The sequence below is a fragment of the Typha angustifolia genome, chromosome 8 (assembly GCF_048772165.1).
Source record: "Typha angustifolia cultivar Huaian chromosome 8, ASM4877216v1, whole genome shotgun sequence".
NCBI classification, from domain to species: Eukaryota; Viridiplantae; Streptophyta; class Magnoliopsida; order Poales; family Typhaceae; genus Typha; species Typha angustifolia.
In genome coordinates this window covers 15,191,649-15,210,796 of record NC_133246.1, presented here as the reverse complement: position 1 = coordinate 15,210,796, position 19,148 = coordinate 15,191,649, and the positions used below count along the sequence as shown (strand labels likewise).

General features: G+C 36.5%; 3 protein-coding genes across 7 annotated transcripts; all 3 read right to left on the bottom strand.

Moving 5' to 3' along the window:
• Positions 1-256: 256 nt before the first annotated feature.
• Positions 257-8,851, bottom strand: LOC140764253 (stomatal closure-related actin-binding protein 1-like). Of its 3 annotated transcripts, none has more exons than XM_073102719.1 (13): positions 8,712-8,851; positions 8,025-8,374; positions 7,730-7,858; positions 6,786-6,878; positions 5,479-5,619; positions 5,254-5,322; positions 4,982-5,065; positions 4,305-4,485; positions 3,065-3,181; positions 2,925-2,983; positions 2,432-2,566; positions 1,244-1,393; positions 257-638 (listed from the first exon to the last, which is right to left on the bottom strand). In XM_073102719.1, exons 2-13 carry the CDS (start codon positions 8,307-8,309, stop codon positions 600-602), a joined length of 1,482 nt encoding a protein of 493 aa, XP_072958820.1. In that variant the 5' UTR covers positions 8,310-8,374; positions 8,712-8,851; the 3' UTR covers positions 257-599. The 3 variants fall into 3 exon arrangements, with proteins under 3 accessions (XP_072958820.1, XP_072958822.1, XP_072958821.1); XM_073102721.1 differs by having other exon boundaries at positions 5,254-5,313; XM_073102720.1 differs by having other exon boundaries at positions 8,025-8,387; positions 8,712-8,844.
• Positions 8,852-10,004: 1,153 nt separating this feature from the next.
• Positions 10,005-14,916, bottom strand: LOC140766104 (gamma carbonic anhydrase 1, mitochondrial-like). Its single transcript, XM_073105528.1, has 5 exons — positions 14,700-14,916; positions 13,872-14,015; positions 11,880-12,005; positions 11,045-11,196; positions 10,005-10,583 (listed from the first exon to the last, which is right to left on the bottom strand). The coding sequence occupies exons 1-5, from the start codon at positions 14,812-14,814 to the stop codon at positions 10,350-10,352; spliced, it is 771 nt and encodes a 256-aa protein (XP_072961629.1). The 5' UTR covers positions 14,815-14,916; the 3' UTR covers positions 10,005-10,349.
• Positions 14,917-15,168: 252 nt separating this feature from the next.
• On the bottom strand, positions 15,169-17,675 carry LOC140765624 (UDP-glycosyltransferase 87A2-like). Of its 3 annotated transcripts, none has more exons than XR_012105211.1 (3): positions 17,103-17,675; positions 15,675-16,619; positions 15,169-15,596 (listed from the first exon to the last, which is right to left on the bottom strand). XR_012105211.1 is itself a non-coding variant. In XM_073104797.1 (2 exons), exons 1-2 carry the CDS (start codon positions 17,557-17,559, stop codon positions 15,922-15,924), a joined length of 1,155 nt encoding a protein of 384 aa, XP_072960898.1. In that variant the 5' UTR covers positions 17,560-17,675; the 3' UTR covers positions 15,169-15,921. The 3 variants fall into 3 exon arrangements, 1 of the variants encoding a protein (XP_072960898.1); XR_012105212.1 differs by having other exon boundaries at positions 15,776-16,619; XM_073104797.1 differs by having other exon boundaries at positions 15,169-16,619.
• Positions 17,676-19,148: the final 1,473 nt, after the last annotated feature.

Here is a 19,148-nt window from a genome sequence, read left to right as displayed (position 1 = left end):
CTCAGAACGAGGTAGTAGTTCGTTTTATTTCACCTATGCACTTCAATAAGAATGTCAGAAAATAAGAGTAAGTTTTGAGATTCAGAAAACTAACAAGTGGCAAATAAATTCGTCTAGATTCGACCTTAAATCATTATATTTCATTGCATACACTGAATCCATTCAAATTAATTGAAATAACGTCGCTCAATTATTCCAAATAGCTACAATTCCAAACCAATTGAATTTCACAGATCAAAAAGTTCCAAACAGCGTGTTATGTGTACCGTAAGTAATAGAATGACTTACTAACAGCTGAAATGATACAAATAACGTCTTAGTTAAATTGGTCATCAATAGAGCCAAAATGGGGGAAAAGAAACATTGTAGATATCTAAAAGTTGGCACACCTTCTGAAATCATAAAATAGGGGAAAGTTGGTATAGCCCTTATCAGAAGGCAAATAAAAGGATGCCCTGATGTTGCTTACCAGAAAGAATAAGAAAACAAACGAACCAAAAGTTCATATAAGCTTCAGTGCTGAAATCAATTCTCCTTAACGAGCCGCAGCGTCTTTGTAATGGACATGTATAAAACTCTACCAAAATACCTCATCGTTTTCACCCAGGTGTCTTGTAACATGGCCCAGCAAGAACAATCTGGCACAAAAGTACAAATTACACCAAACCAAGTCGTTAGTACCAGATGAAATAGAAAAAAGAAAAAAAGAATTCCTTGTTTGCATGCATGTGTAGTGGCAACTTATGGCTTCCCAATGGACTATACCACTTCCATTGGCGGAACTCCCAATCTTTGACAAGGTAATCAAGCGGCTCAACCAATAGGATACCAATCAAGAGACAATACAATTTCAGAAATATGAGAGTAGAGAACGCATGACAAAGATGTAGGTCAGCTTTTTGGGATTTATTTTGCTAATAAACCAACCACTTCCATTTGAGAGAGGAGACTTATTGCAAAACCAGCTCCTCCATAAATATATCTGCATCTCCAGCTATTTGCACAAAAGAGTATTTAAATTTTGGTAATAGTAAAATTGAACTTTTAATATGAGTATGAATATTTTTTATACTAGATGCATATCTTTTTATAATGGAGTGCTTACAATTCACATATAAGACTCATGGCAGAGATTTAAGTTATATGCAATTCACATATAAAACAGCAGAGGTTTAAGATTAGCATATACATCAACATGTTCGTAAATGCAATATGGACCAATATATATGTTAAAATGACTTACGTTACAATCAATAGCAAATCTTCGTGCAAGCATGACTGCTGCATTTCTCTCCCTCACTGATTCAAAGGCTAATGTGAAGTGAAGGCCTTTCTTTGCTCGCCAAAAGAGTGCTTGAGCTGCAGCATTTCCACCACCTCTAGCCCCACATAGCTGAAGATAGCCAAATAAGGTTAGCCATATTGCCTCCAAATTTTCAACAAGCCAACATTTCATATGACCACAGGCTGATTGTAACCAACACTGAAAACATTCTAAGAACAAAAACAAATTTACTCAATCTGAAGGATGTGATACTAGAAAGAAACAAAGCAGAAAACATGGAAGGTAAAAGGGAAAACCAAGATAGCACACAGAACCATCAAGATATTAATATAAGTATATCAATAGAACCACCAGTGAAAAGAAAAGGTGGACATTCATAAGAAAATAGTTGGTGAAACGAGTAGATCAATAGCACCACCAGTGAAGGCAGTAGCACAAAGAAACTTTGCAGTATTGTGCCAAAATGTAGATGATCCTCATGCAACTAGTGATAAGACCTTTTGCAAGTCAAGGCTGTTGATGAAAATCCTGACACACTGTTACTACACTTCCCAAATCGTCACAAAATTTTCTAATAATTGAAACCATTGGTCAGATAGTTTTTGACACCCTAAAACACTCTCCATCTCTGAAATGGCAGGATTCCTGAAATTGACACAGCCAGTTGCCAGATCATCCTTGATGAAGGCTTTAGATTCCTTATTTAACTATTTCTTGCAAATATGAGACAGGTTATAAAAGGAATAGATTTTGTTCTGCAAAGAAATGCATCTTCTGCCATCCAAGCGCTTAAACTCTCTGTATTGAGAATCTAGAACTTGACAATTGATGCTTACAAAACTTTCCAGGAGATACATGTGATTTAAGGACTTGCATGAAGACAATAAGGAGGCAACCTGTATTTATAAACTTGCATAAGAAACCAAGAAGATGCCTAAAACCAATGGTACCCTTGCTCAAGAAAACTATCCATGTTTAAAAATTATAATCATTTGGATTCATGGTAAATTGTGAGCATTCATCCAATTATAGCATGAGAATAAAGATTCATATCAAATCTTTAGTTGTCTGATGTAGTTCACTGATCACTGAGGAACTTCAGAGTTCAGACTAGAAAAAACATCCATATCAAGCTTAGGTAACGACCTGCATTGATGAGGAATAAAATTCCTTCGCAATTATTCCCTTGCCTCTAGTAAGTTTCATTCTTAGCCTCCCAACATTAAGCACATGAATTGAATCAGATTGTTGATCATTGCCGTTCACTTGAATAATAACAACCTGCAGCAACAAGAGAGACATCCCAAAATACATTATTAAGAGCATTGAAAGTGTAATTATCAACTTTTGCATATAAGGTGAATACAAGTAGGTAGTTAAAATAGACCAGATTAAAAAATATGAATGTCACAAAGACGATTATTCAAGCCTTGGCACGATTATAGAGAAGACAACTTAGAAGATTAAACATGTGATCACTAAGTATACTCCATTGTACGCACTAATTAATAGAGATATTGTGTTTTTGTACCATAATAGATAATATTTATTACGATTTATTTATTCAAGAAGATTCCCCATTGATTGAGTCACTAAAGTGTGATTATATACATCGCATCAGAAACAAGATGAGGCATACATTGAACTCGGTTTCAGGTTTTCGCACAAGTGCTTCTACATAACTTCCCAATCCTGCAGCTGTGCAGGAAACCAAGTTAGTCTGATACTGATATCATGAGAAGAGATAATTGCTTGAGATTGCAGGGTACATGAACCAACCAGGATCTATTGGGCCAGTTGTTGTCACTCTAACAATATCATCACCTAAAATAACTTCAGCTTGCAAGAACCAACCCACATCAAATGGTTCTGGAGCGTACACTGATTTTGTTGCTCCTGCACTCAACCAGTTCAGGAAAAAAAGATCAAAATAAAAACTAGAGTAGACTAAAGCCTATACATTACATTCAGTGTTTGTCCTAGCAATGTACACTTAATACAAGACAGAAAAAGTAAGTTAGAAATCCTCGTCAATAGTAAAAATAAGTGATCCAAGTAGTAATATATCTTAAGGGCATAGCATGTCAGCATAGTAAAATATAATGAAGCTGGCACTCTGGCAGTACTATAAGTTTGTCAAAACTTTACCAAGAGGAATTAAATCATTTACATACGGTACAAACTGGAGCCTGTATTAATAGAAAGCAATTGCATCACCCTGATTTTAATTAACATTGTCAGATAAAATTCAATGGCTGCAACAATTAGCTTCTAACTGATTGTTGTCATTAGAGGATATACTCCTCAACTACTACGGCATTGACACAAAGTAAAGGATGGCGGAGGAAAGAATAAATTAGTAGGAGAAGTTTCATACGTCAGGAAAGAAAAAAGCCTTTAAGTGCATAGTCACACTGTGGAGAAATCCCTTATTCTACATTAGTACGATTTAACAACTCAGGTGACCTCTCCATTTCTTATAATACAGTTGTGACATTGAAATAAAGATATGCAAATTGATGCAAAAGGTAAAGTGATATTTGTAGTTTTGTACATCTCAAAAAGAAAACACAAAGTGGCACATCTAAGCTATATTGTACCAAAAGCTTGGCAATGTGAAGGTAGAAAGTGAGGATAATATGGTTCATAATCTTCATAAATCTGAACCATATTGCAACAACAGTGCAATTCTGAAGGGAAGAGCAGTCCATTTATCAAGTCCTTATACTAATTTGCCACAACCACTGAATTGTGTAAACAATAGAGAAAAGTAGGGTGACAGTTTTTGTTTTAACTCTTATTTACAACCAAAAGGATAAATAGTAAGTTATTTCAAATTTGGTTATCCCCATTAGGATTAATTAGTAGAAGTATAGTCTTAATTCTTAACAGCACAGATTCCAAACAATGTTGAAGACACCAAAACTAGTATACAGATTTTACTAGAGTCAACAATCTAACTGAGATAGTTAAAGAGCAATATCTGAAAAGATAAAAGACATGATTACAATTCATATACCTGTAATAACTTCTTTCTTGCTTCCTTGAGGTTGCATACGATACCATTGGATTGAAAATTTTGAGATGTCTGGAGTTGTACTGGTTCGAGGAACAATATGCAAAGATGAACCTAAACTTTCAAGACCCTCAAACTCATACAAGTTATTCTTATTTTCCTCACTCTTTTTGGTCATTGCCAACTGAAAAAAAAGAGCAAAAACGATTTAGAAATAAATACATAATCACATACAGACTTTCATTGTTGTCAGAGTTTGCATATTTTACTAAATAGATTACTATCTCCTGTTAATATGAATATGAAAGTGGGTAAATATTTATCAAAATATAAATGATTCAAATAACATAGCAAATCTCAAAAAGCAATTAGAAAAGAAAAAGTAGAGACACATTGGACATTACAAAAAAAACAACTACAAATAAAATTAACTTAAAAATATAACAAGATCAATAGTATAGGAAAAGAGTTTTTTAATGCTCAGAGCCTTATAGGTGCATGAATGACAAGTATCAAAAGAAGATGAAAAAACACAGTAGTAACTATGAGAAGCAAAGAGTAAGGCAGTAAAAACTAGATTGGAAAAAGAGCATGAAAATAATTGCCTAATTGGTATATCCAGATAATCAGCAAACTTATGAGTTTTACTTAGCAGAAGAAGGGTTGGTCATAAGATATACCTCCTTGCGAAGATGAATAGAATTTAAGCACCTCTCTTTGAGCTGATCACGTAATATTTGGATCTCATGATCCATGTCCATTACCTAAAAAGGTATTAATAATTGCATTAGGAACAAAAATACAACCAAAAAAAAAAACAATGTTATATGTCAAGTGAAATATGCCACTCAAAACAACACCATTCCAAGTGCAAATAAATGGAGGCATGAAGACAAACTAAGTGAAGGTAAAACTGTCAGCTTCACCCTACAATTAAGCATTATAAATGTACCTTGCTAGGATAATGCAGCATCTTGATTCTTCGGGCTTCATGAACTTCTGTCCTGAATTTCTGCACATCCTTTGAGTTTTGGGAAAATGAAAAATCATGTCACATAACTAAGGTTGAAAACTTGAAATGCATAGAACAAAGACAAAAACACAAGTGAAAACATAGCAAGTTAAAAATGGTATGTGAAAGAAATATTCAAGGTTATTTGATCTTTAAAATCTTCACCTGCTTCTCTGCTTGTCCATGCAACATTTCCTGCTCGTGAATTACTTGTTCAACTCTATGAACTGCTTCCCGAGCTCTTTCAATCTCTTTATGAGCATTAGCCCTTTCTTCTTCAACAATTCTTTTGGCATCTTCAGAAGCCTAAAACCAGAAGTAGCAGAAAGATAAAACTAAAGCATGAAATTGCTGGTAATTATAATTCAGAACAGATGTGGAACAGCAAAAGGTTGCATATGAGTAGTAATTGTTCACATTATGTTGATTTTAGATGTTAAACTAAAAATTTAGGATATTGACTGTAGGTAGCATTTTGAAAGATAATCTTTGGTGTAACAAGTGTTTCTATTTGTGCCATTAGAAAGGTCTAAGCAAAACCAAATTACATAATTTAGATATTTGATTAAAATTATTCAATTGCTTTTATTTAATAACTGTGCCTATATTCTAGTGAAGACTTTTGATCCAATGCACAAGCAAACATCTGGATTATCTCATTCATAAATAATGGCACACACTTAAAGCCTCATTTATTTCAGGAATAAAAATTCTAGAATATATATTATTCTTTATTATTCTCAAAATAAGGTCTTTACTTCAGAAATAATTATTCTTATGTTCACTTATATTCTAAGATAAGGTATAATAATTATTTTTAATGTGATATAAAGTAAAGAAAAATATGAAAAAAAAAATTCTATTTTTTATAAAATTACTATGAATACCCTATTTGATATATAGTAAGTTGATGGGATAAATATCAAAGGTAAATTAATAATTGGGTTAGTATGTAATATAAGATGTAATTTTGATAAATAGTGTTTGTATTCTAGAATTGAGTTATTATGATGTTTAGCTGCTATTCTAAAATAAGGAGATATATTCCAAAATAAGAATTTAAGATATCAACTGAGAATAAAAGTCATAAAATCTTTTCAGAACCTAACAAAATAAAGCTACTTGGTGTAAAATATTCCATGCTTGCCATTTTGAAGGTACTAAACTTCTTCAGGTTCCATTTACCTCAAGATCTTCAATGTTAAGTTTTTGAAGCTCTGCCAAGTAGATGCTGATACAGAGTTTGGTAGGGAGGAGTTTTGGTAAATCTAGAGGACACTTAAATGGCAAAATCTATAAACAGAATGGCAAGGAAAAACTGGAAATAATTTATCTTGCTTAGCAAATCCTTCCTCAATTAGATTTTATATGATTTGACACATAGATGAGTCATCTAATGCTGCACATTTTGCTAACACAAGGTTAATATGCATGTGCATGAAGTCTTACTAAAAAGAATCATTGAGCACTACCAGCTTAAGAGAAGTCGCCAACTTTTTTACTTCTGATTTCTGCCGGAGCAACTCTCCTTCCCTTTGGGACAGCTGAACTGCTAGAGATTCCACCTGCAAGAAGAATGAGAAAGAAGAGAAAGGACTGCCTTGTTAGAAAGAAGAAAAACAAGCATTTATAAATGAGAATTACCATAAATGAAATGAAACACTTTAAGATTAGCATACTGTAACAAGACAACTAGTATCATCAGAATACTTTCCAAAATCAAATTAAAAAACTAAGTATGAGATCAACCAAATTGAACAACTGCTAGGTCAAGATCATGTTGTTCATTGGAAATTGAAGAGGGGAGAATGAGCAGACATCGAATGATTAATTTCAATTTCTCGTTGTTCTTTCGGTTAAAATGTTGTGCGACTCGGAGGACATAAGACTGATTGGTCAGGTCAAAAATCTTGCTGATATAAACCTAACAAAGCAAATCAATAATATGCAAGATATTTCCAATTTGATCAGTCTCTATTGCACAGACAAATTCATTTGATTAAATAAAATCGAATTTGTTGCTGTCGGTGAATAAGTTATTCCATTACTTATGCTCATCTATGAGACCTGAATACTTCAAAAAAGAAAATACTTGCTGTTATTGGCACATGATTAATAGGGCTGCTCCCTGGGCATGGAATGGATATATGTTTGATATTTCCACCAAGAATCATAACTTCATGACAGTCCTGTGCTGCAGAATATTTTCAGTCTGGGCCCTTGCATGTGCCCATGCGTGGTGATTTATCCAAAAGAAATCAACTCCAAGGAGAGGAGAGTTCCCATCTCATGAGTTTTAAGACAGCTATCTCAAAAATCCATAGATGTATGGGAGGAACATAAATACATGAAGAAGTAGTAGTGTAGTACAATAAGAAATATTGAATAATTGATAAATATAACAAAAGAAACCAACCATAGTGATAGACTCCTCAACTTCATCCTTATTCCTACCCACTACATGTGCTCTCAGCAACTCTAGTATGTCCCTAAGTTTCTTGATAAGAACATCTCGCTCCAAGAAAGCCACCTGTCTCCAACTAACCTGAGATTTCAAGCAATATTCAAGTTAATACACAACACACTACAATGCCTTTAATTATTCAACTGATTACTAGTCGCACATCAAAAAACTCAATTGATTGAGGATTCGTAACATCTATGATATTTAGAGTTTTTAGTAAAACTTTGTGAATTGATGGGTGACAAACCTCATCAGACAACCAGGTAGCAGTGTTGAGACCCTTCTCAAATTTCCTCGTCAAGTCACGAACAGAAGGACGCTGCCGCCGCTCGAGCAGCTCTGTGGTCTCCTTTGCAACAATCTCTTTAAGGGGTTGCCCTTCCGAGTCATTTTTCGGCTCGATTATTATACTTTCAGCCCCAATCTTGTAGCTTGGGAATTTATTAGAATAGAAGTTGATGCGCGATGAGACCAAACGAACTGCCTCCCTCTGCATCTTGCTGTCTCCATTAGCCTTGGTCGTTCTTGTCATCTACCCAAAATTGTAGACAACTCTTTTCTTGATCAAAACTAAGATACGAACTGGAACGCCATTATCTGACACAATTCACTAAAAGAGCACATTTAGCAACACTCCTGAATTCTTTTCCAGAAACTCAAAAGATAATCTTTTTCTAAAAGAAATCACTTAAACAAACAAGAATCAACCTCAAAAAAAAAAGTAGGAGTCAGGATACGAATAAGTACATCATCATTTGCCGCAATTAACAAAAATAAAATGCAAATTGTGCATGAAATCTATGACATTGTATGTCCAAAGGCTAAAAGACCTCCAAAACCCTACAAACCTAGAGATAAAATCAACATTAATTCACCGAAAAACCTTGACCTGAAGAGGAACCCTAACTTCAAATAGAACTAGTAGTACGCTTACCGAGATCAAACAAATGGCGACTCCCTTTTAGCCTCCTCCTTCTTGTTCTAGAAGAACGGGAGGATTTGGTGGTAAGAAGGAAAGAATTCTGAAATTTTTTCGCTCGCAGTCACTTTTTTCAAAAGCGAAGGACCCTAAAATTACTCAAATGAGAGAGACGCTTCGGTCCTCAAAAGGTTATCTTTGCTTTCCGATTCGGGCAGGGGCCCACCAAGGCACCAAGGCCCAGTGGCCCATCCATTGATGGACGATCGGATCGTATACGACCCCGGTTGCAGGAAGAGGTAGCCGGTTGACTACATCATATCTTAATGAAACGCTATCGATTTAAAAACTTGGTTATTTGACTAAGTTTATTTAATCCGTTTAATTCATTTAAAATTAAATATACTTAAAATAAATTATACAAATGCTCATTTTCTATTGCCTCTCCCTGTACATTAATATGTGTCTGGTTGCAATTCTTAAATAACTGATGACATGTATCCAACGTGGCATGTTTAACTAATACCAAATTAATTAATATAAAAAAAAAACTGTGCATGCTTAACCTTAAATAGGTTCGAGTTGGTACCTTTTGGTTGGCTGCGAGAGAATTCAGCCAATAAAAAAGATGCCAAATGCCTGGGATGTAGTATAAGGTCTTGCAGCCGGGATGCAGGGGATCTGGCTTACCCTTGTGCTGGAGTGGTGTGAAGCAGACATTGATGGCTAAATGCTTGCCGTGAATTCGGGGAATGCCAATCAACAACTGTCACGTGGCCCCACGGACAATTATCGTTCGATATTTGGATCCAACGCTACGCCTCCGTGGAACGGACCGTTACGACCCATACGACTAGCTTCTGATCAAATCCGTCGAGAAACGTCTCCTTTGTGAAGTCTTCTTACACTCCTGGTGAATTGACGATGATGAGTAGGACAGTAGGACGACCTTAAACTTTAAATTATAGCATTTGATTATATTTGATAGGGTTAATTACGCACATGTTTAACGAAAACATCAAATAACTATTTAGCATTAATTTTTCTCAGTTGGAAAAAGGACTCTTTAAACGTAATATAATCCATAAAGGTGACAAATTTCTTTCCTTAATTAATGAATAATATAATCCATAAAGGTGATGAGGATAGTTGCTTATTGTGCTGGGATTCTAATGGGCCCCAGCCCAACAATTATACTGTACATGATGAAAAGAATTCAAAGATTATGGATGAGAACCCTATACTGTAGCTCGAATAATCTGAATCATTTAACCAGCATCTGAGATTTTGAACTTGTCGAGCTGTATTAAAAGGAATAAATACACCGTTATGTAGGCGTATGAACTTTTTAATGTTGATTGCTATCGAAGATGGCATCAATAATCTTTACGTAATTCCTCTTAAACTCTGAAGGGCTGAAAGAGGTTGATGTGATATCATGTAAGTACATGGCCGATCATGCAATAAACTTCGACCAGAAATTATTGGGATGGCAAAAAGTAGAAATAGACTACCGAATTCAATAAACATCCCTATTAAACAGCAGCTTCCCACATCAGTCTTGTGAAGAGGGGAGGCTGCCTTAGATCAAAATATTCTTGGTAAGAAGGTTTGGAAGAATTGTCTGGTAGGATGTTGTCAGGAAGAATCGGCTCAGGAGGGCCCGACCTCCTGGACGACTCCAAGCATGGAATTGTATTCTTCGTCTCTACGAGAGAATTTCTTGTGCAACACCTTCTTAAACTCAACTTCATCGAAGGTTTTCGCATTCTCAGCAGCATGCACCTGAGCCAAATTGGAATAATTTGTTGCAGACTGGGAGAAGAAAGCAGCAATCTCTTCCTCAGTCAGCTTTCGCATAAACTTTGCAGGGTTACCACCCCATACCTGATTTTATCACATAAGCCTTTAATCAATACAAAGAGATAGAATGAAATATAGTGGAAGCCCATCGTATGGGATATTGTTAATGTTTTCAATGTGACAGATGGTAAAAGTGAAAAGATGTGCTTCTCCAAAGTATGGTCAATTGGTACTTCGAACATTTTTCGTTCAACCTAGATGACTAAATCATGAGTAACAAATTATGAAGGGCATCTTGCAATATCACCACTACAAGAAAACTTTACAAGTAGCCTGGAGAATCAATGAAGACTGGTAAGATGCCCTTGAAAATGTTATCAAAATCAAGAAAATCAAAGAAAACTTCTGGAAGAATTATTTTAACCACTTTTTGGATTCATTTGTTTCTCTGAGTACTATTTGATATGTGCTATTGAGTTGGCTACTTTAGTTAGAATAAGTAAATACTTCAAATGAAAAGGATAAGTAAAGCACCAGCTAACAACCTCTCCACAAGGGATCCTCGTATTCTGTCTCACAAGAGCTCCAGCAGCAACCATACTGTTTTTCTCCACAACAACCCCATCCAGCAGGGTTGCGCCCGTACCAATAAAAGATTCATCCTCAACAGAGCATCCATGTAATACAGCACTGTGACCTGTCAATTGAGATCTCAGAAAAATTAAGAACCCTTCAGATTAAGTTGCCAAGGCAAACCAAATAAACTACCTGCAATCTGACAGCTCAGTCAACACCACAGGAATGAGATGCATCCATCATTTATATATGATTTATCCTACTTCCAAATGTTCAGCACATAATATACTGGAGATATGAACCCACATGTGGATAGTTATCACAAGTGATAAGACGGTGTCTAGAGTTTTCTTTATATTACTGTTAGGTTGAGAAGGTGAAATAAGCTTGTCTACAAATTATCTTGGATAACTTACCTTAGCTGTCACCATTATAAAGTCATCATCGGTCCTTATCCTGGTGCTCACCCTTCAACTCAAGAAGTGAAAATAAATATTTAAGAAAAAACATAATAAACTTGGTTTGATGTGGTTCTGTTGTAATTTTCTATTGTGTCGGCAATCTCCCACAGTCCCACTTGGGTGCAGGATTTAGTGTCCATCTCAAAAGTCAAAACCAAACAGGTCATTAGTCACACAAATCATGACCTACTAAGCATTAGTAACAGTATGAGGATCAATTATGAAAAAAAATAAGTGGGAAATAGCAGAAATAGAAAATGAAAAACAAAATGTAAATATATGGCAGATATGATGATCAGTCATTATGGAACAATAACTAGAGCAAACTACAAAGCACATTTACCTACTGTAACATTGTCCCCAATGATGGTCGGTAAAACCTTTCCACTTAGATTGGACTTGGCTACATGCACAAGAGAATTGTCCTGTATATTAGTCCCAGATCCGATTCGAACACTATTCACATCACCTAAAGAAGAAAATGTAGAGAAGATGTCAACAAAAGAAGAAATGCAAACAGAAAAGGGTAGCAGATAAAATATTAAAATCTCAAATAGAAGAGTTGTATGACTAAAATGATAGTTATGAAATAACCAATAATTCATTACCATTTTCAATAAATCTTAAGACTGCCAACTAGGTTAAAAGACAAATTCCTGAAAACGCAACAGAAAAAAACTGGCGATCAGTAACACCAACGTGGGAAGCTATTGATTTTCTTTGTCCGTCCTTCAACTATGTAACCTGGTAATATTCAATTGCCCATACAAAGGAATCTCATTCTCTTATACTATGAACAAGAAATATTATCCTTTTTCCACAAAGTACAGCTTCCATATTTCAGCATCATAAGACAAGATATACATTGGTCTAGGACGTACTAAAGAATAGACTTAGTAATCTCATATATTTTAGAAGAAACAATGAGTTCCTATTAAATATTGTTAATTTTGAATAACCTAATGATACAAGGCCAACTTTCAGTTGCATACATACTTCCGACAATTCATGAGTTAAGTTTCTGGATATCTAAAAGGTTAATCGTTACTGGAGAAAACATACACCTGAAAGAAAAGCAAAACTGCTTGGAGAAAAAAAAAACTACTTTTATGTTCGTCTATGGTGGAAGATAATATGAGTCTATGACCATTCTCTAAGAGGAGAGAAAGGAACTGCAAGGCCTATAAAAAAAGATTAACAAAAGTACAATCGAGTACAATAACAGGTGGACCTTTTGGTACGACACCAGCTAGTATCAAAACTTAGAATAGTCATAACCAACAAAGAGAATCAAATGACAAATATCAAAATATGAAAAAGACTTCAAATTAAGATCACCTAATCAACAGTAAACTGAAAAAAGGAAAGATTGCTAGAATCAAGGATATCAAAATGTACGAGTAGATTCAAAAATAACAAGAAAAATCTCAAAACTAATAACAAATTTGTAGATCAGAAAATCATTTAAGCATCAATTGACTTAGCCTTCTTCTGTTTGCATGAACACTTGCATGAACAGGAAGTCTTATAATAAAAAAAGAAGTATGTAGATATTTTTCCAAATTTTAAAATTCATATTAGAAAATAAACACTTAAAGTAAAGCTTAAAGGAACCTGTCCTTCATATTTGAAGACTTTAACTCTAAATCTCAGTAGAAGTAATAATACGAAAAGATTAAAATCATACATGTACATTAGCTATACAAGCACCTCACAACTCCATTTGGCAACTAACACATCAATTTTTCAGCAGTTTTAAATAGGAAACAGCACATAAGAGTAATATCACGTTTCAATTATGTCGCAAGAGATTCAAATTGCAAGACATTACTGAAACTCATCTTTTGCACAACATAGAGGTTCCAATTGTCATTATGTCAATTGTCACATTCTTGAGAAAGTGGAGAAATTATTACTGATACCAAGATCCACAAGTAAGAATTAGGAGGGAGGAGTTTGGGCAAACAAAAACACATCAGCAAAGATGTAAACTTCAAGAATGTTCTTCTGTGGAGCAGTTCCACTTTAGAACAAAACAGCCATTTCTGAAATTTTAAAACTCGCAAGATTTTAAATTTTTATTACAAAACAGATCAGTAATCCTACAGCATCAGAAATTCTATGAAGATTCTCCAGGCAAATGAAGGAATAATCATCAGCTGAGGAAATGAAAACAACATACCAAACTTATTCTTAACTGAAGACTAATGCACATTAGGCAACCAACAGGTCAAGTCAATGATGATTCCTTTTGCGAAGAAAGAACGAAATAGATAGAATACAATAAGATAAGGTTGAGCATGTTAGATCGTCAATTTCTAAGCAAGAACTGTACCTCTCAAAACACATCCATACCAAATTGAAGAGCCCTGTCCAATTTGAACATCTCCGATGACTGATGCACTAGGAGCCACAAATGCATCTTTGTGGACATTGGGAACTTTATCAAAGATGTTCATTAGTGTCCGATGCCTTGACACTGACATTATAATTTAACAGAAGAAGATCAGCCACCTGCTTGAATTCTGAACTGGCTTTCTGAAGATGAAATGTGTAACAAAATGCACACCCAAATTCCAACTATCAAAGAATAATATCTCCTAAGATCCCAGAACTTACAACAAAAAAAAATAAGAAAAACAAATGCAAAGACAGAAAGTAGATGTCAACAGTATTTGCTTTACAATTTTAGAAGTTCGCCACCATATGCGGAAAATTACGCACTTACTAGATATAAGAATAATAAATCAATAATGGATCCGTACATGGTTAGATATGTAGGGATTGCATAATCTTGTATCTGAAAAGGCCGTTCTATTGTCTACTCATGGGAGATAGATTGTGTGGATCCGTGGATGTGATAAAATATCTTAGAGTGTTAAATAGAAAGGAGACCATTATTCATATACATTGCAAAATACGATCTTGCACTCCATTTCTTAATCAGGCATCTCAAAAATATATTGCATCGCCATTTAGGGGCAGGAGCACGAGATCAAATTCTAGGCGAAGCGATTCTAACTAAAAGCTCAAAGAACAAGTAGCACAAACCGATCCAAATTGGTTCTTTCGCTATCTGATCTCGATAGATAACTGAAAATAAATCAGGCGAAATCGAGTGCAAGAGAAGGAATCCTATATTGGGGGATTGATTAGTGCTTACGCTGCTCATGGAAGTAGTAGTTGCCCTGGAGGCGGCATCCGAGGCGATCGATGGCTTGGCCGGTCTCGCGAATCCAGAATCCAACAGCGTAGATGGCCTTTCGCAGAGTTCCCATCTGACCTAGGGGCCGAGGAAGCGAACTAGAGAAAGAAAGTGATATCGGTGGAGTTTTGTTGAGGAGAGAGAGAGAGAGAGAGAGAGACGAGAGCTGGGGCCTGGAGGAGAGCAGTCGGGCCGTCGGGGGTTTGGGGTTTATGTCACAGTAAAATTACGATCGTGCCCCAACTCTATGTGACTCTTAAAACGGACGGCCGGATGTAGCTTTCAGTGCTATTCTCATTTTTCATGTAATTTTTGGAATATTTAAATACAGGGAGTAATTATAATCATGAAAATAAAAAATAAAAAAAGAGAGGGATTAAGGCTAATCATCTCGATCAGGAGAAAACTCGGTCGTTTAAATGTGAATAAGAAGAAGAATTAATGTCAAATACTAAATAAAAATGCTCTTGATGCTTCAGCAAAGTATCGGTGTGTTCTCTTTTTTTAAGTGTATTTTGGTAATTATGTTGGTTAACACTCTCTTTTCTTCCAGAATAATAACTTAATACTTCTCTCTCTTGTAGTACGTTAAACAAAGCCCAGAGACTCGGTGCATTATGAAACTCATCAGCATATAGCAGCAAATATAAAAAAATTCTAGAAATATACATCCAAACCTAACATTGCTATCTGCACAAGTATTAACTATTAGCAGCAAAACAAGGTTCCAATAACCATTAAACTAAAGAGAGAAACAAAAGTGTCAAAATTAAGCTAATAGTTCTAGTCATCTGGATCCCTTTAGCATCAACTTGACTCTCTTTTGGATCTCAGCACTTTTGGTCCATGTTCAACCTACAAACATAGAATAAACTCGATGAATACCTTATAGTGTGCAAACCATTTATATATATTTATGTAGGGTTTACGCACTAATTAAAGGAGGAAATCTCGCATTATGCTGTAATGATATATAGATAGAATGTTATCAACTAATTGGTTTCAATGCACACTTGCTCTCTAATCTCTCTCACCCTTTGTGCACAACTTATCACACCCTGAACAAACTTATCTACGTTAGCATCTGAAGACCCCTCTCTTCCACTGCTGCATGGCACTTCTCCTTCAGCTCGCCTGCCCTTCTTCTCATCTCCACACTCTCCTCTCCCTTCAACCCTCTTCACAACACTCTCACCACCTCCCTCCTCACTACTCCTCCATCATCCGCTCCATCCCTCAACCTCACACCAACTCCCCAATCATCCACAATTATATTGCTGTTCGGGTACTGATCCCACATCAAAGGAAAGGCGATCACCGGCACGCCGGCGTGCACCGCTTCTAACATCGAATTCCAACCGCAGTGCGACAAGAATCCCCCGACGGAAGGATGCCGCAAAACAGACAGCTGGTCGCACCACGACACAATGAGTCCTTCATCTTTATCTCCGATGAGCTCCTGGATTCGCGAGTGCTCTTCCTGAACTGCCCACAAGAAGGGAGAGCCACTTGCGGATAGTCCCAATGCCAGCTCTTCCATTTGTGGCGTGGGGACGGGCAAGAAGCTGCCTAATGAGACGTACAAGATTGAGTTCACGGGCTTGGAGTCCAACCATTTGGTGTAGGGATGAGTTAATACTGGTGAGTTATAAGGGATGGAGGGGCCGATTGGGTGGACGGGGATTTGAATCTTGGATCGGAGGGAATCCATGGCGTGGCTCTCGAGCTCGTAGAAGGAGGTGAAGAGGAGGCTTTCAGCTGTGAAAGACCAAGATATGGAGTCTGTGAAACTTTGAATGCAGCCTCTTGAGGAATCTAAGGGTGAATATGGAAGATCTTTTGGAATGTAGTTCAGAAGATCACTTGCTGCTCCAGCTCCTGCAAAAGTTTTTAAGGATCACCTCATATGAGCAGTGAATGGATTAACAATGATTGCAATGTTGATCATATGAGCATAATTTATGGAACTTTAATTTAAACTCGGCAATTCTAAAATATATTTTCCTTCTTAAATTAAAATTTCTCAACACTTTCGGTCATAGTAATGATACTTTCTGTTGGTTTGGTATAATATCATATCATTTTAGCTATTAAATAAGAAAAGAGAAAGTAGAGGTTACTGATAGTGAATCATTCGTGTTTAAACAAAGAGTTAGGTGGGCATCCAAAGAGAAAGCTTACCTAATGGCATTAAGTTGTAGAAGATAGTAAATAAGTAAATTTGGTTATCGTAGTTAGTTGATCTTACATTATGCTGCTGTTAATCAATGGGATCAAGAAACGTGGGGCTCATTAAGGCACCAAAATGCATGATCGAAATTTCGTGCAGCCATGGGTGTAGAAGATCGACGATCTGCCTACCTGCTTCAATATTGCTAAGCTCGTAAAGCGCGAGCAGCTCCGTCGCCGCCTGCGGGAAGATCGCCGCCACCGGCAGGCCCCTCCTCCTCCCTATCTCCGGCGCCCAGGGGAGGAGCGAGTCGGCGAGCACGAAATCGGCCGGGGGCCGTAGCCGGCCGAGGAGCTCATCGACCTGCTCCCCCATGTTGGTGAGGACGGCGCGGACGAACGCGGGGAGGTCGACGCCACGGTGGCGCTCGGAGGGGAGGACGTCGGGGATGGGGAGGAAGCGAAGGTTGTCGGGAATCGTGGAAGAGGGGGAAAGGAGGCGGAGCCACTCGCGGGTGAGGACGAAGGTGACGTGGATACCTCGGGAGGCGAGGCGACGGCAGAGGTGGAGCATGGGGTTGACGTGGCCGCGGCCGGGGTAGGGAATGGCGACGAGGTGGGGGATAGAGGAAGTCGAAGAGGATTCCATTTTGGTTCAGTGCAGTGGACGATGGATTGATGGGTTGAAAGTGTTTAGCATTATATTATTTATATTTATCATTCGTTCAAGGGAAATTTATGAAAAACACCCTATCATTAAGCTTTATTATGATTCAAAGCCTAAGTTTAGTCAAGATAGAATGTACGATGCTTTGAATTAATTTTCCTTCCATTTATTCGTTCGAGAAGCCGGTTGGATGATCATTTGTGAGGCCCAACTCCAACCCCATCATATATTTAAATTAAATTAAAGAAGAGCCTCTTATGAATTGGGCCAGGCCTTCTGGCAATGCTATTTAGGCCGATTTCTGGGCTCAATTCTTGTATGGGTCTGGTTTACTTGAGAGATTTAAAATAAAAATAAAATAAAATAAGGATATGGATAAGCATCGACTTATCAACGGATTAAAGGATGGTGCTATCTAATTCTTATTTTTATTTTTATTTGTTATGTTTGGCTAATAAATTATCTAGTTATTTTTATTTTTGAATTTCCTATCAAAAAACTAATTTAATTGAATATTGAACTTCAAAATGCGGCGCACTACATTACCATAAAGGCGGCCAGGTTTAGGTAATAGGGTTTGAGAGAGATAAAATTGTCTAATTCACTTGGCTTTCTCAAAAGAAAAATTTATCCCAACTAGAAGCTAAGATAAAATAAATATGAGAGTTTATCATTTTTTTTTATTTATCTCAGAGAGGTTCACACTTGTTTGAAAATTTATATATATTTTTAGATTAAAAGGGGGCTTATTCAAAGAAAAAATACCACCTTATGCCAGACAGCCAAACATTCCCATGGTTTTACTTCCATAATCATCCTTAGTTGGCCCACAATCATTGTTAGATCCACTCATTTAAGTAAAGAGATAATCCAAGCCCAATAATGTCCCACTTTGGACCATAAAATCTTTTCTCTAACACTCAATTGGCCCATTTTAAACTAAGCAATTCATCTTAGGTTTTGTCTTGCTGTTTACTAAGTAACATAATAAACAAAACAATTCATCTTAACTTTATCCATTAGATTGTCATGTTCCTCTCCAGCCACTTCCATATATCCTTTCTCCAACATTGGCCTCCATCTCCAACCTACATCAAGTGGGGGGGGGGGGGGGGGAAGAAAGAAACTTTCCCCTTTATTTATTTGTTTTTCTCTTTAATTTGAGTGTCTTCTCTGCTATCCATAATCAAAAAGAATGATCAGGACCACCTATGCATCCATCCATACCTGGCCTTACTATTTTATGTGTCCTCTTACTGGCCCTATTGGTGGTGCAGCAGACTTTGCTCCATTAGACTCCAAATTAGATCATTTGGCAGACTTGTGGACTTTCAACAAAGGTAGGTAGATCTCATCAATGAGGATGACTAAATTGTAGAGATTTTAAAACCCTAAAGCCCTACAACTTTTTTGTTTTAAATCTTATAGATGATGAAGAACTCGCCTACTGTTTAAACTAGTGTCATTAAACCCTTGGAAATAAAGGTCCAGCTAAGATTTCCATGCAACCACTAAACATAGGAACTAGAGCTAGCATAAAACAAATCAACATTTATAGCAAGCATCATCTT

Bases quoted from the DNA above. Each gene is read 5' to 3' on its own strand.
- LOC140764253 (XM_073102719.1), bottom strand. From the start codon at position 8,309: ATGACAAGAACGACCAAGGCTAATGGAGACAGCAAGATGCAGAGGGAG. The intron at 7,859-8,024 runs GTTTGTCACCCA...TTGAAATCTCAG, and splicing joins CTACCTGGTTGTCTGATGAG to GTTAGTTGGAGACAGGTGGC. The intron at 5,323-5,478 runs GTGAAGATTTTA...CAAAACTCAAAG, and splicing joins ATGGACAAGCAGAGAAGCAG to GATGTGCAGAAATTCAGGAC.
- LOC140766104 (XM_073105528.1), bottom strand. From the start codon at position 14,814: ATGGGAACTCTGCGAAAGGCCATCTACGCTGTTGGATTCTGGATTCGC. The intron at 11,197-11,879 runs GTAAATGTGCTT...CTCAATTGACAG, and splicing joins TGGGGACAATGTTACAGTAG to GTCACAGTGCTGTATTACAT. The intron at 10,584-11,044 runs GTTGTTAGCTGG...TGATAAAATCAG, and splicing joins CGAGGATCCCTTGTGGAGAG to GTATGGGGTGGTAACCCTGC.
- LOC140765624 (XM_073104797.1), bottom strand. From the start codon at position 17,559: ATGGAATCCTCTTCGACTTCCTCTATCCCCCACCTCGTCGCCATTCCC. The intron at 16,620-17,102 runs GTAGGCAGATCG...AAACTTTTGCAG, and splicing joins GCTTAGCAATATTGAAGCAG to GAGCTGGAGCAGCAAGTGAT.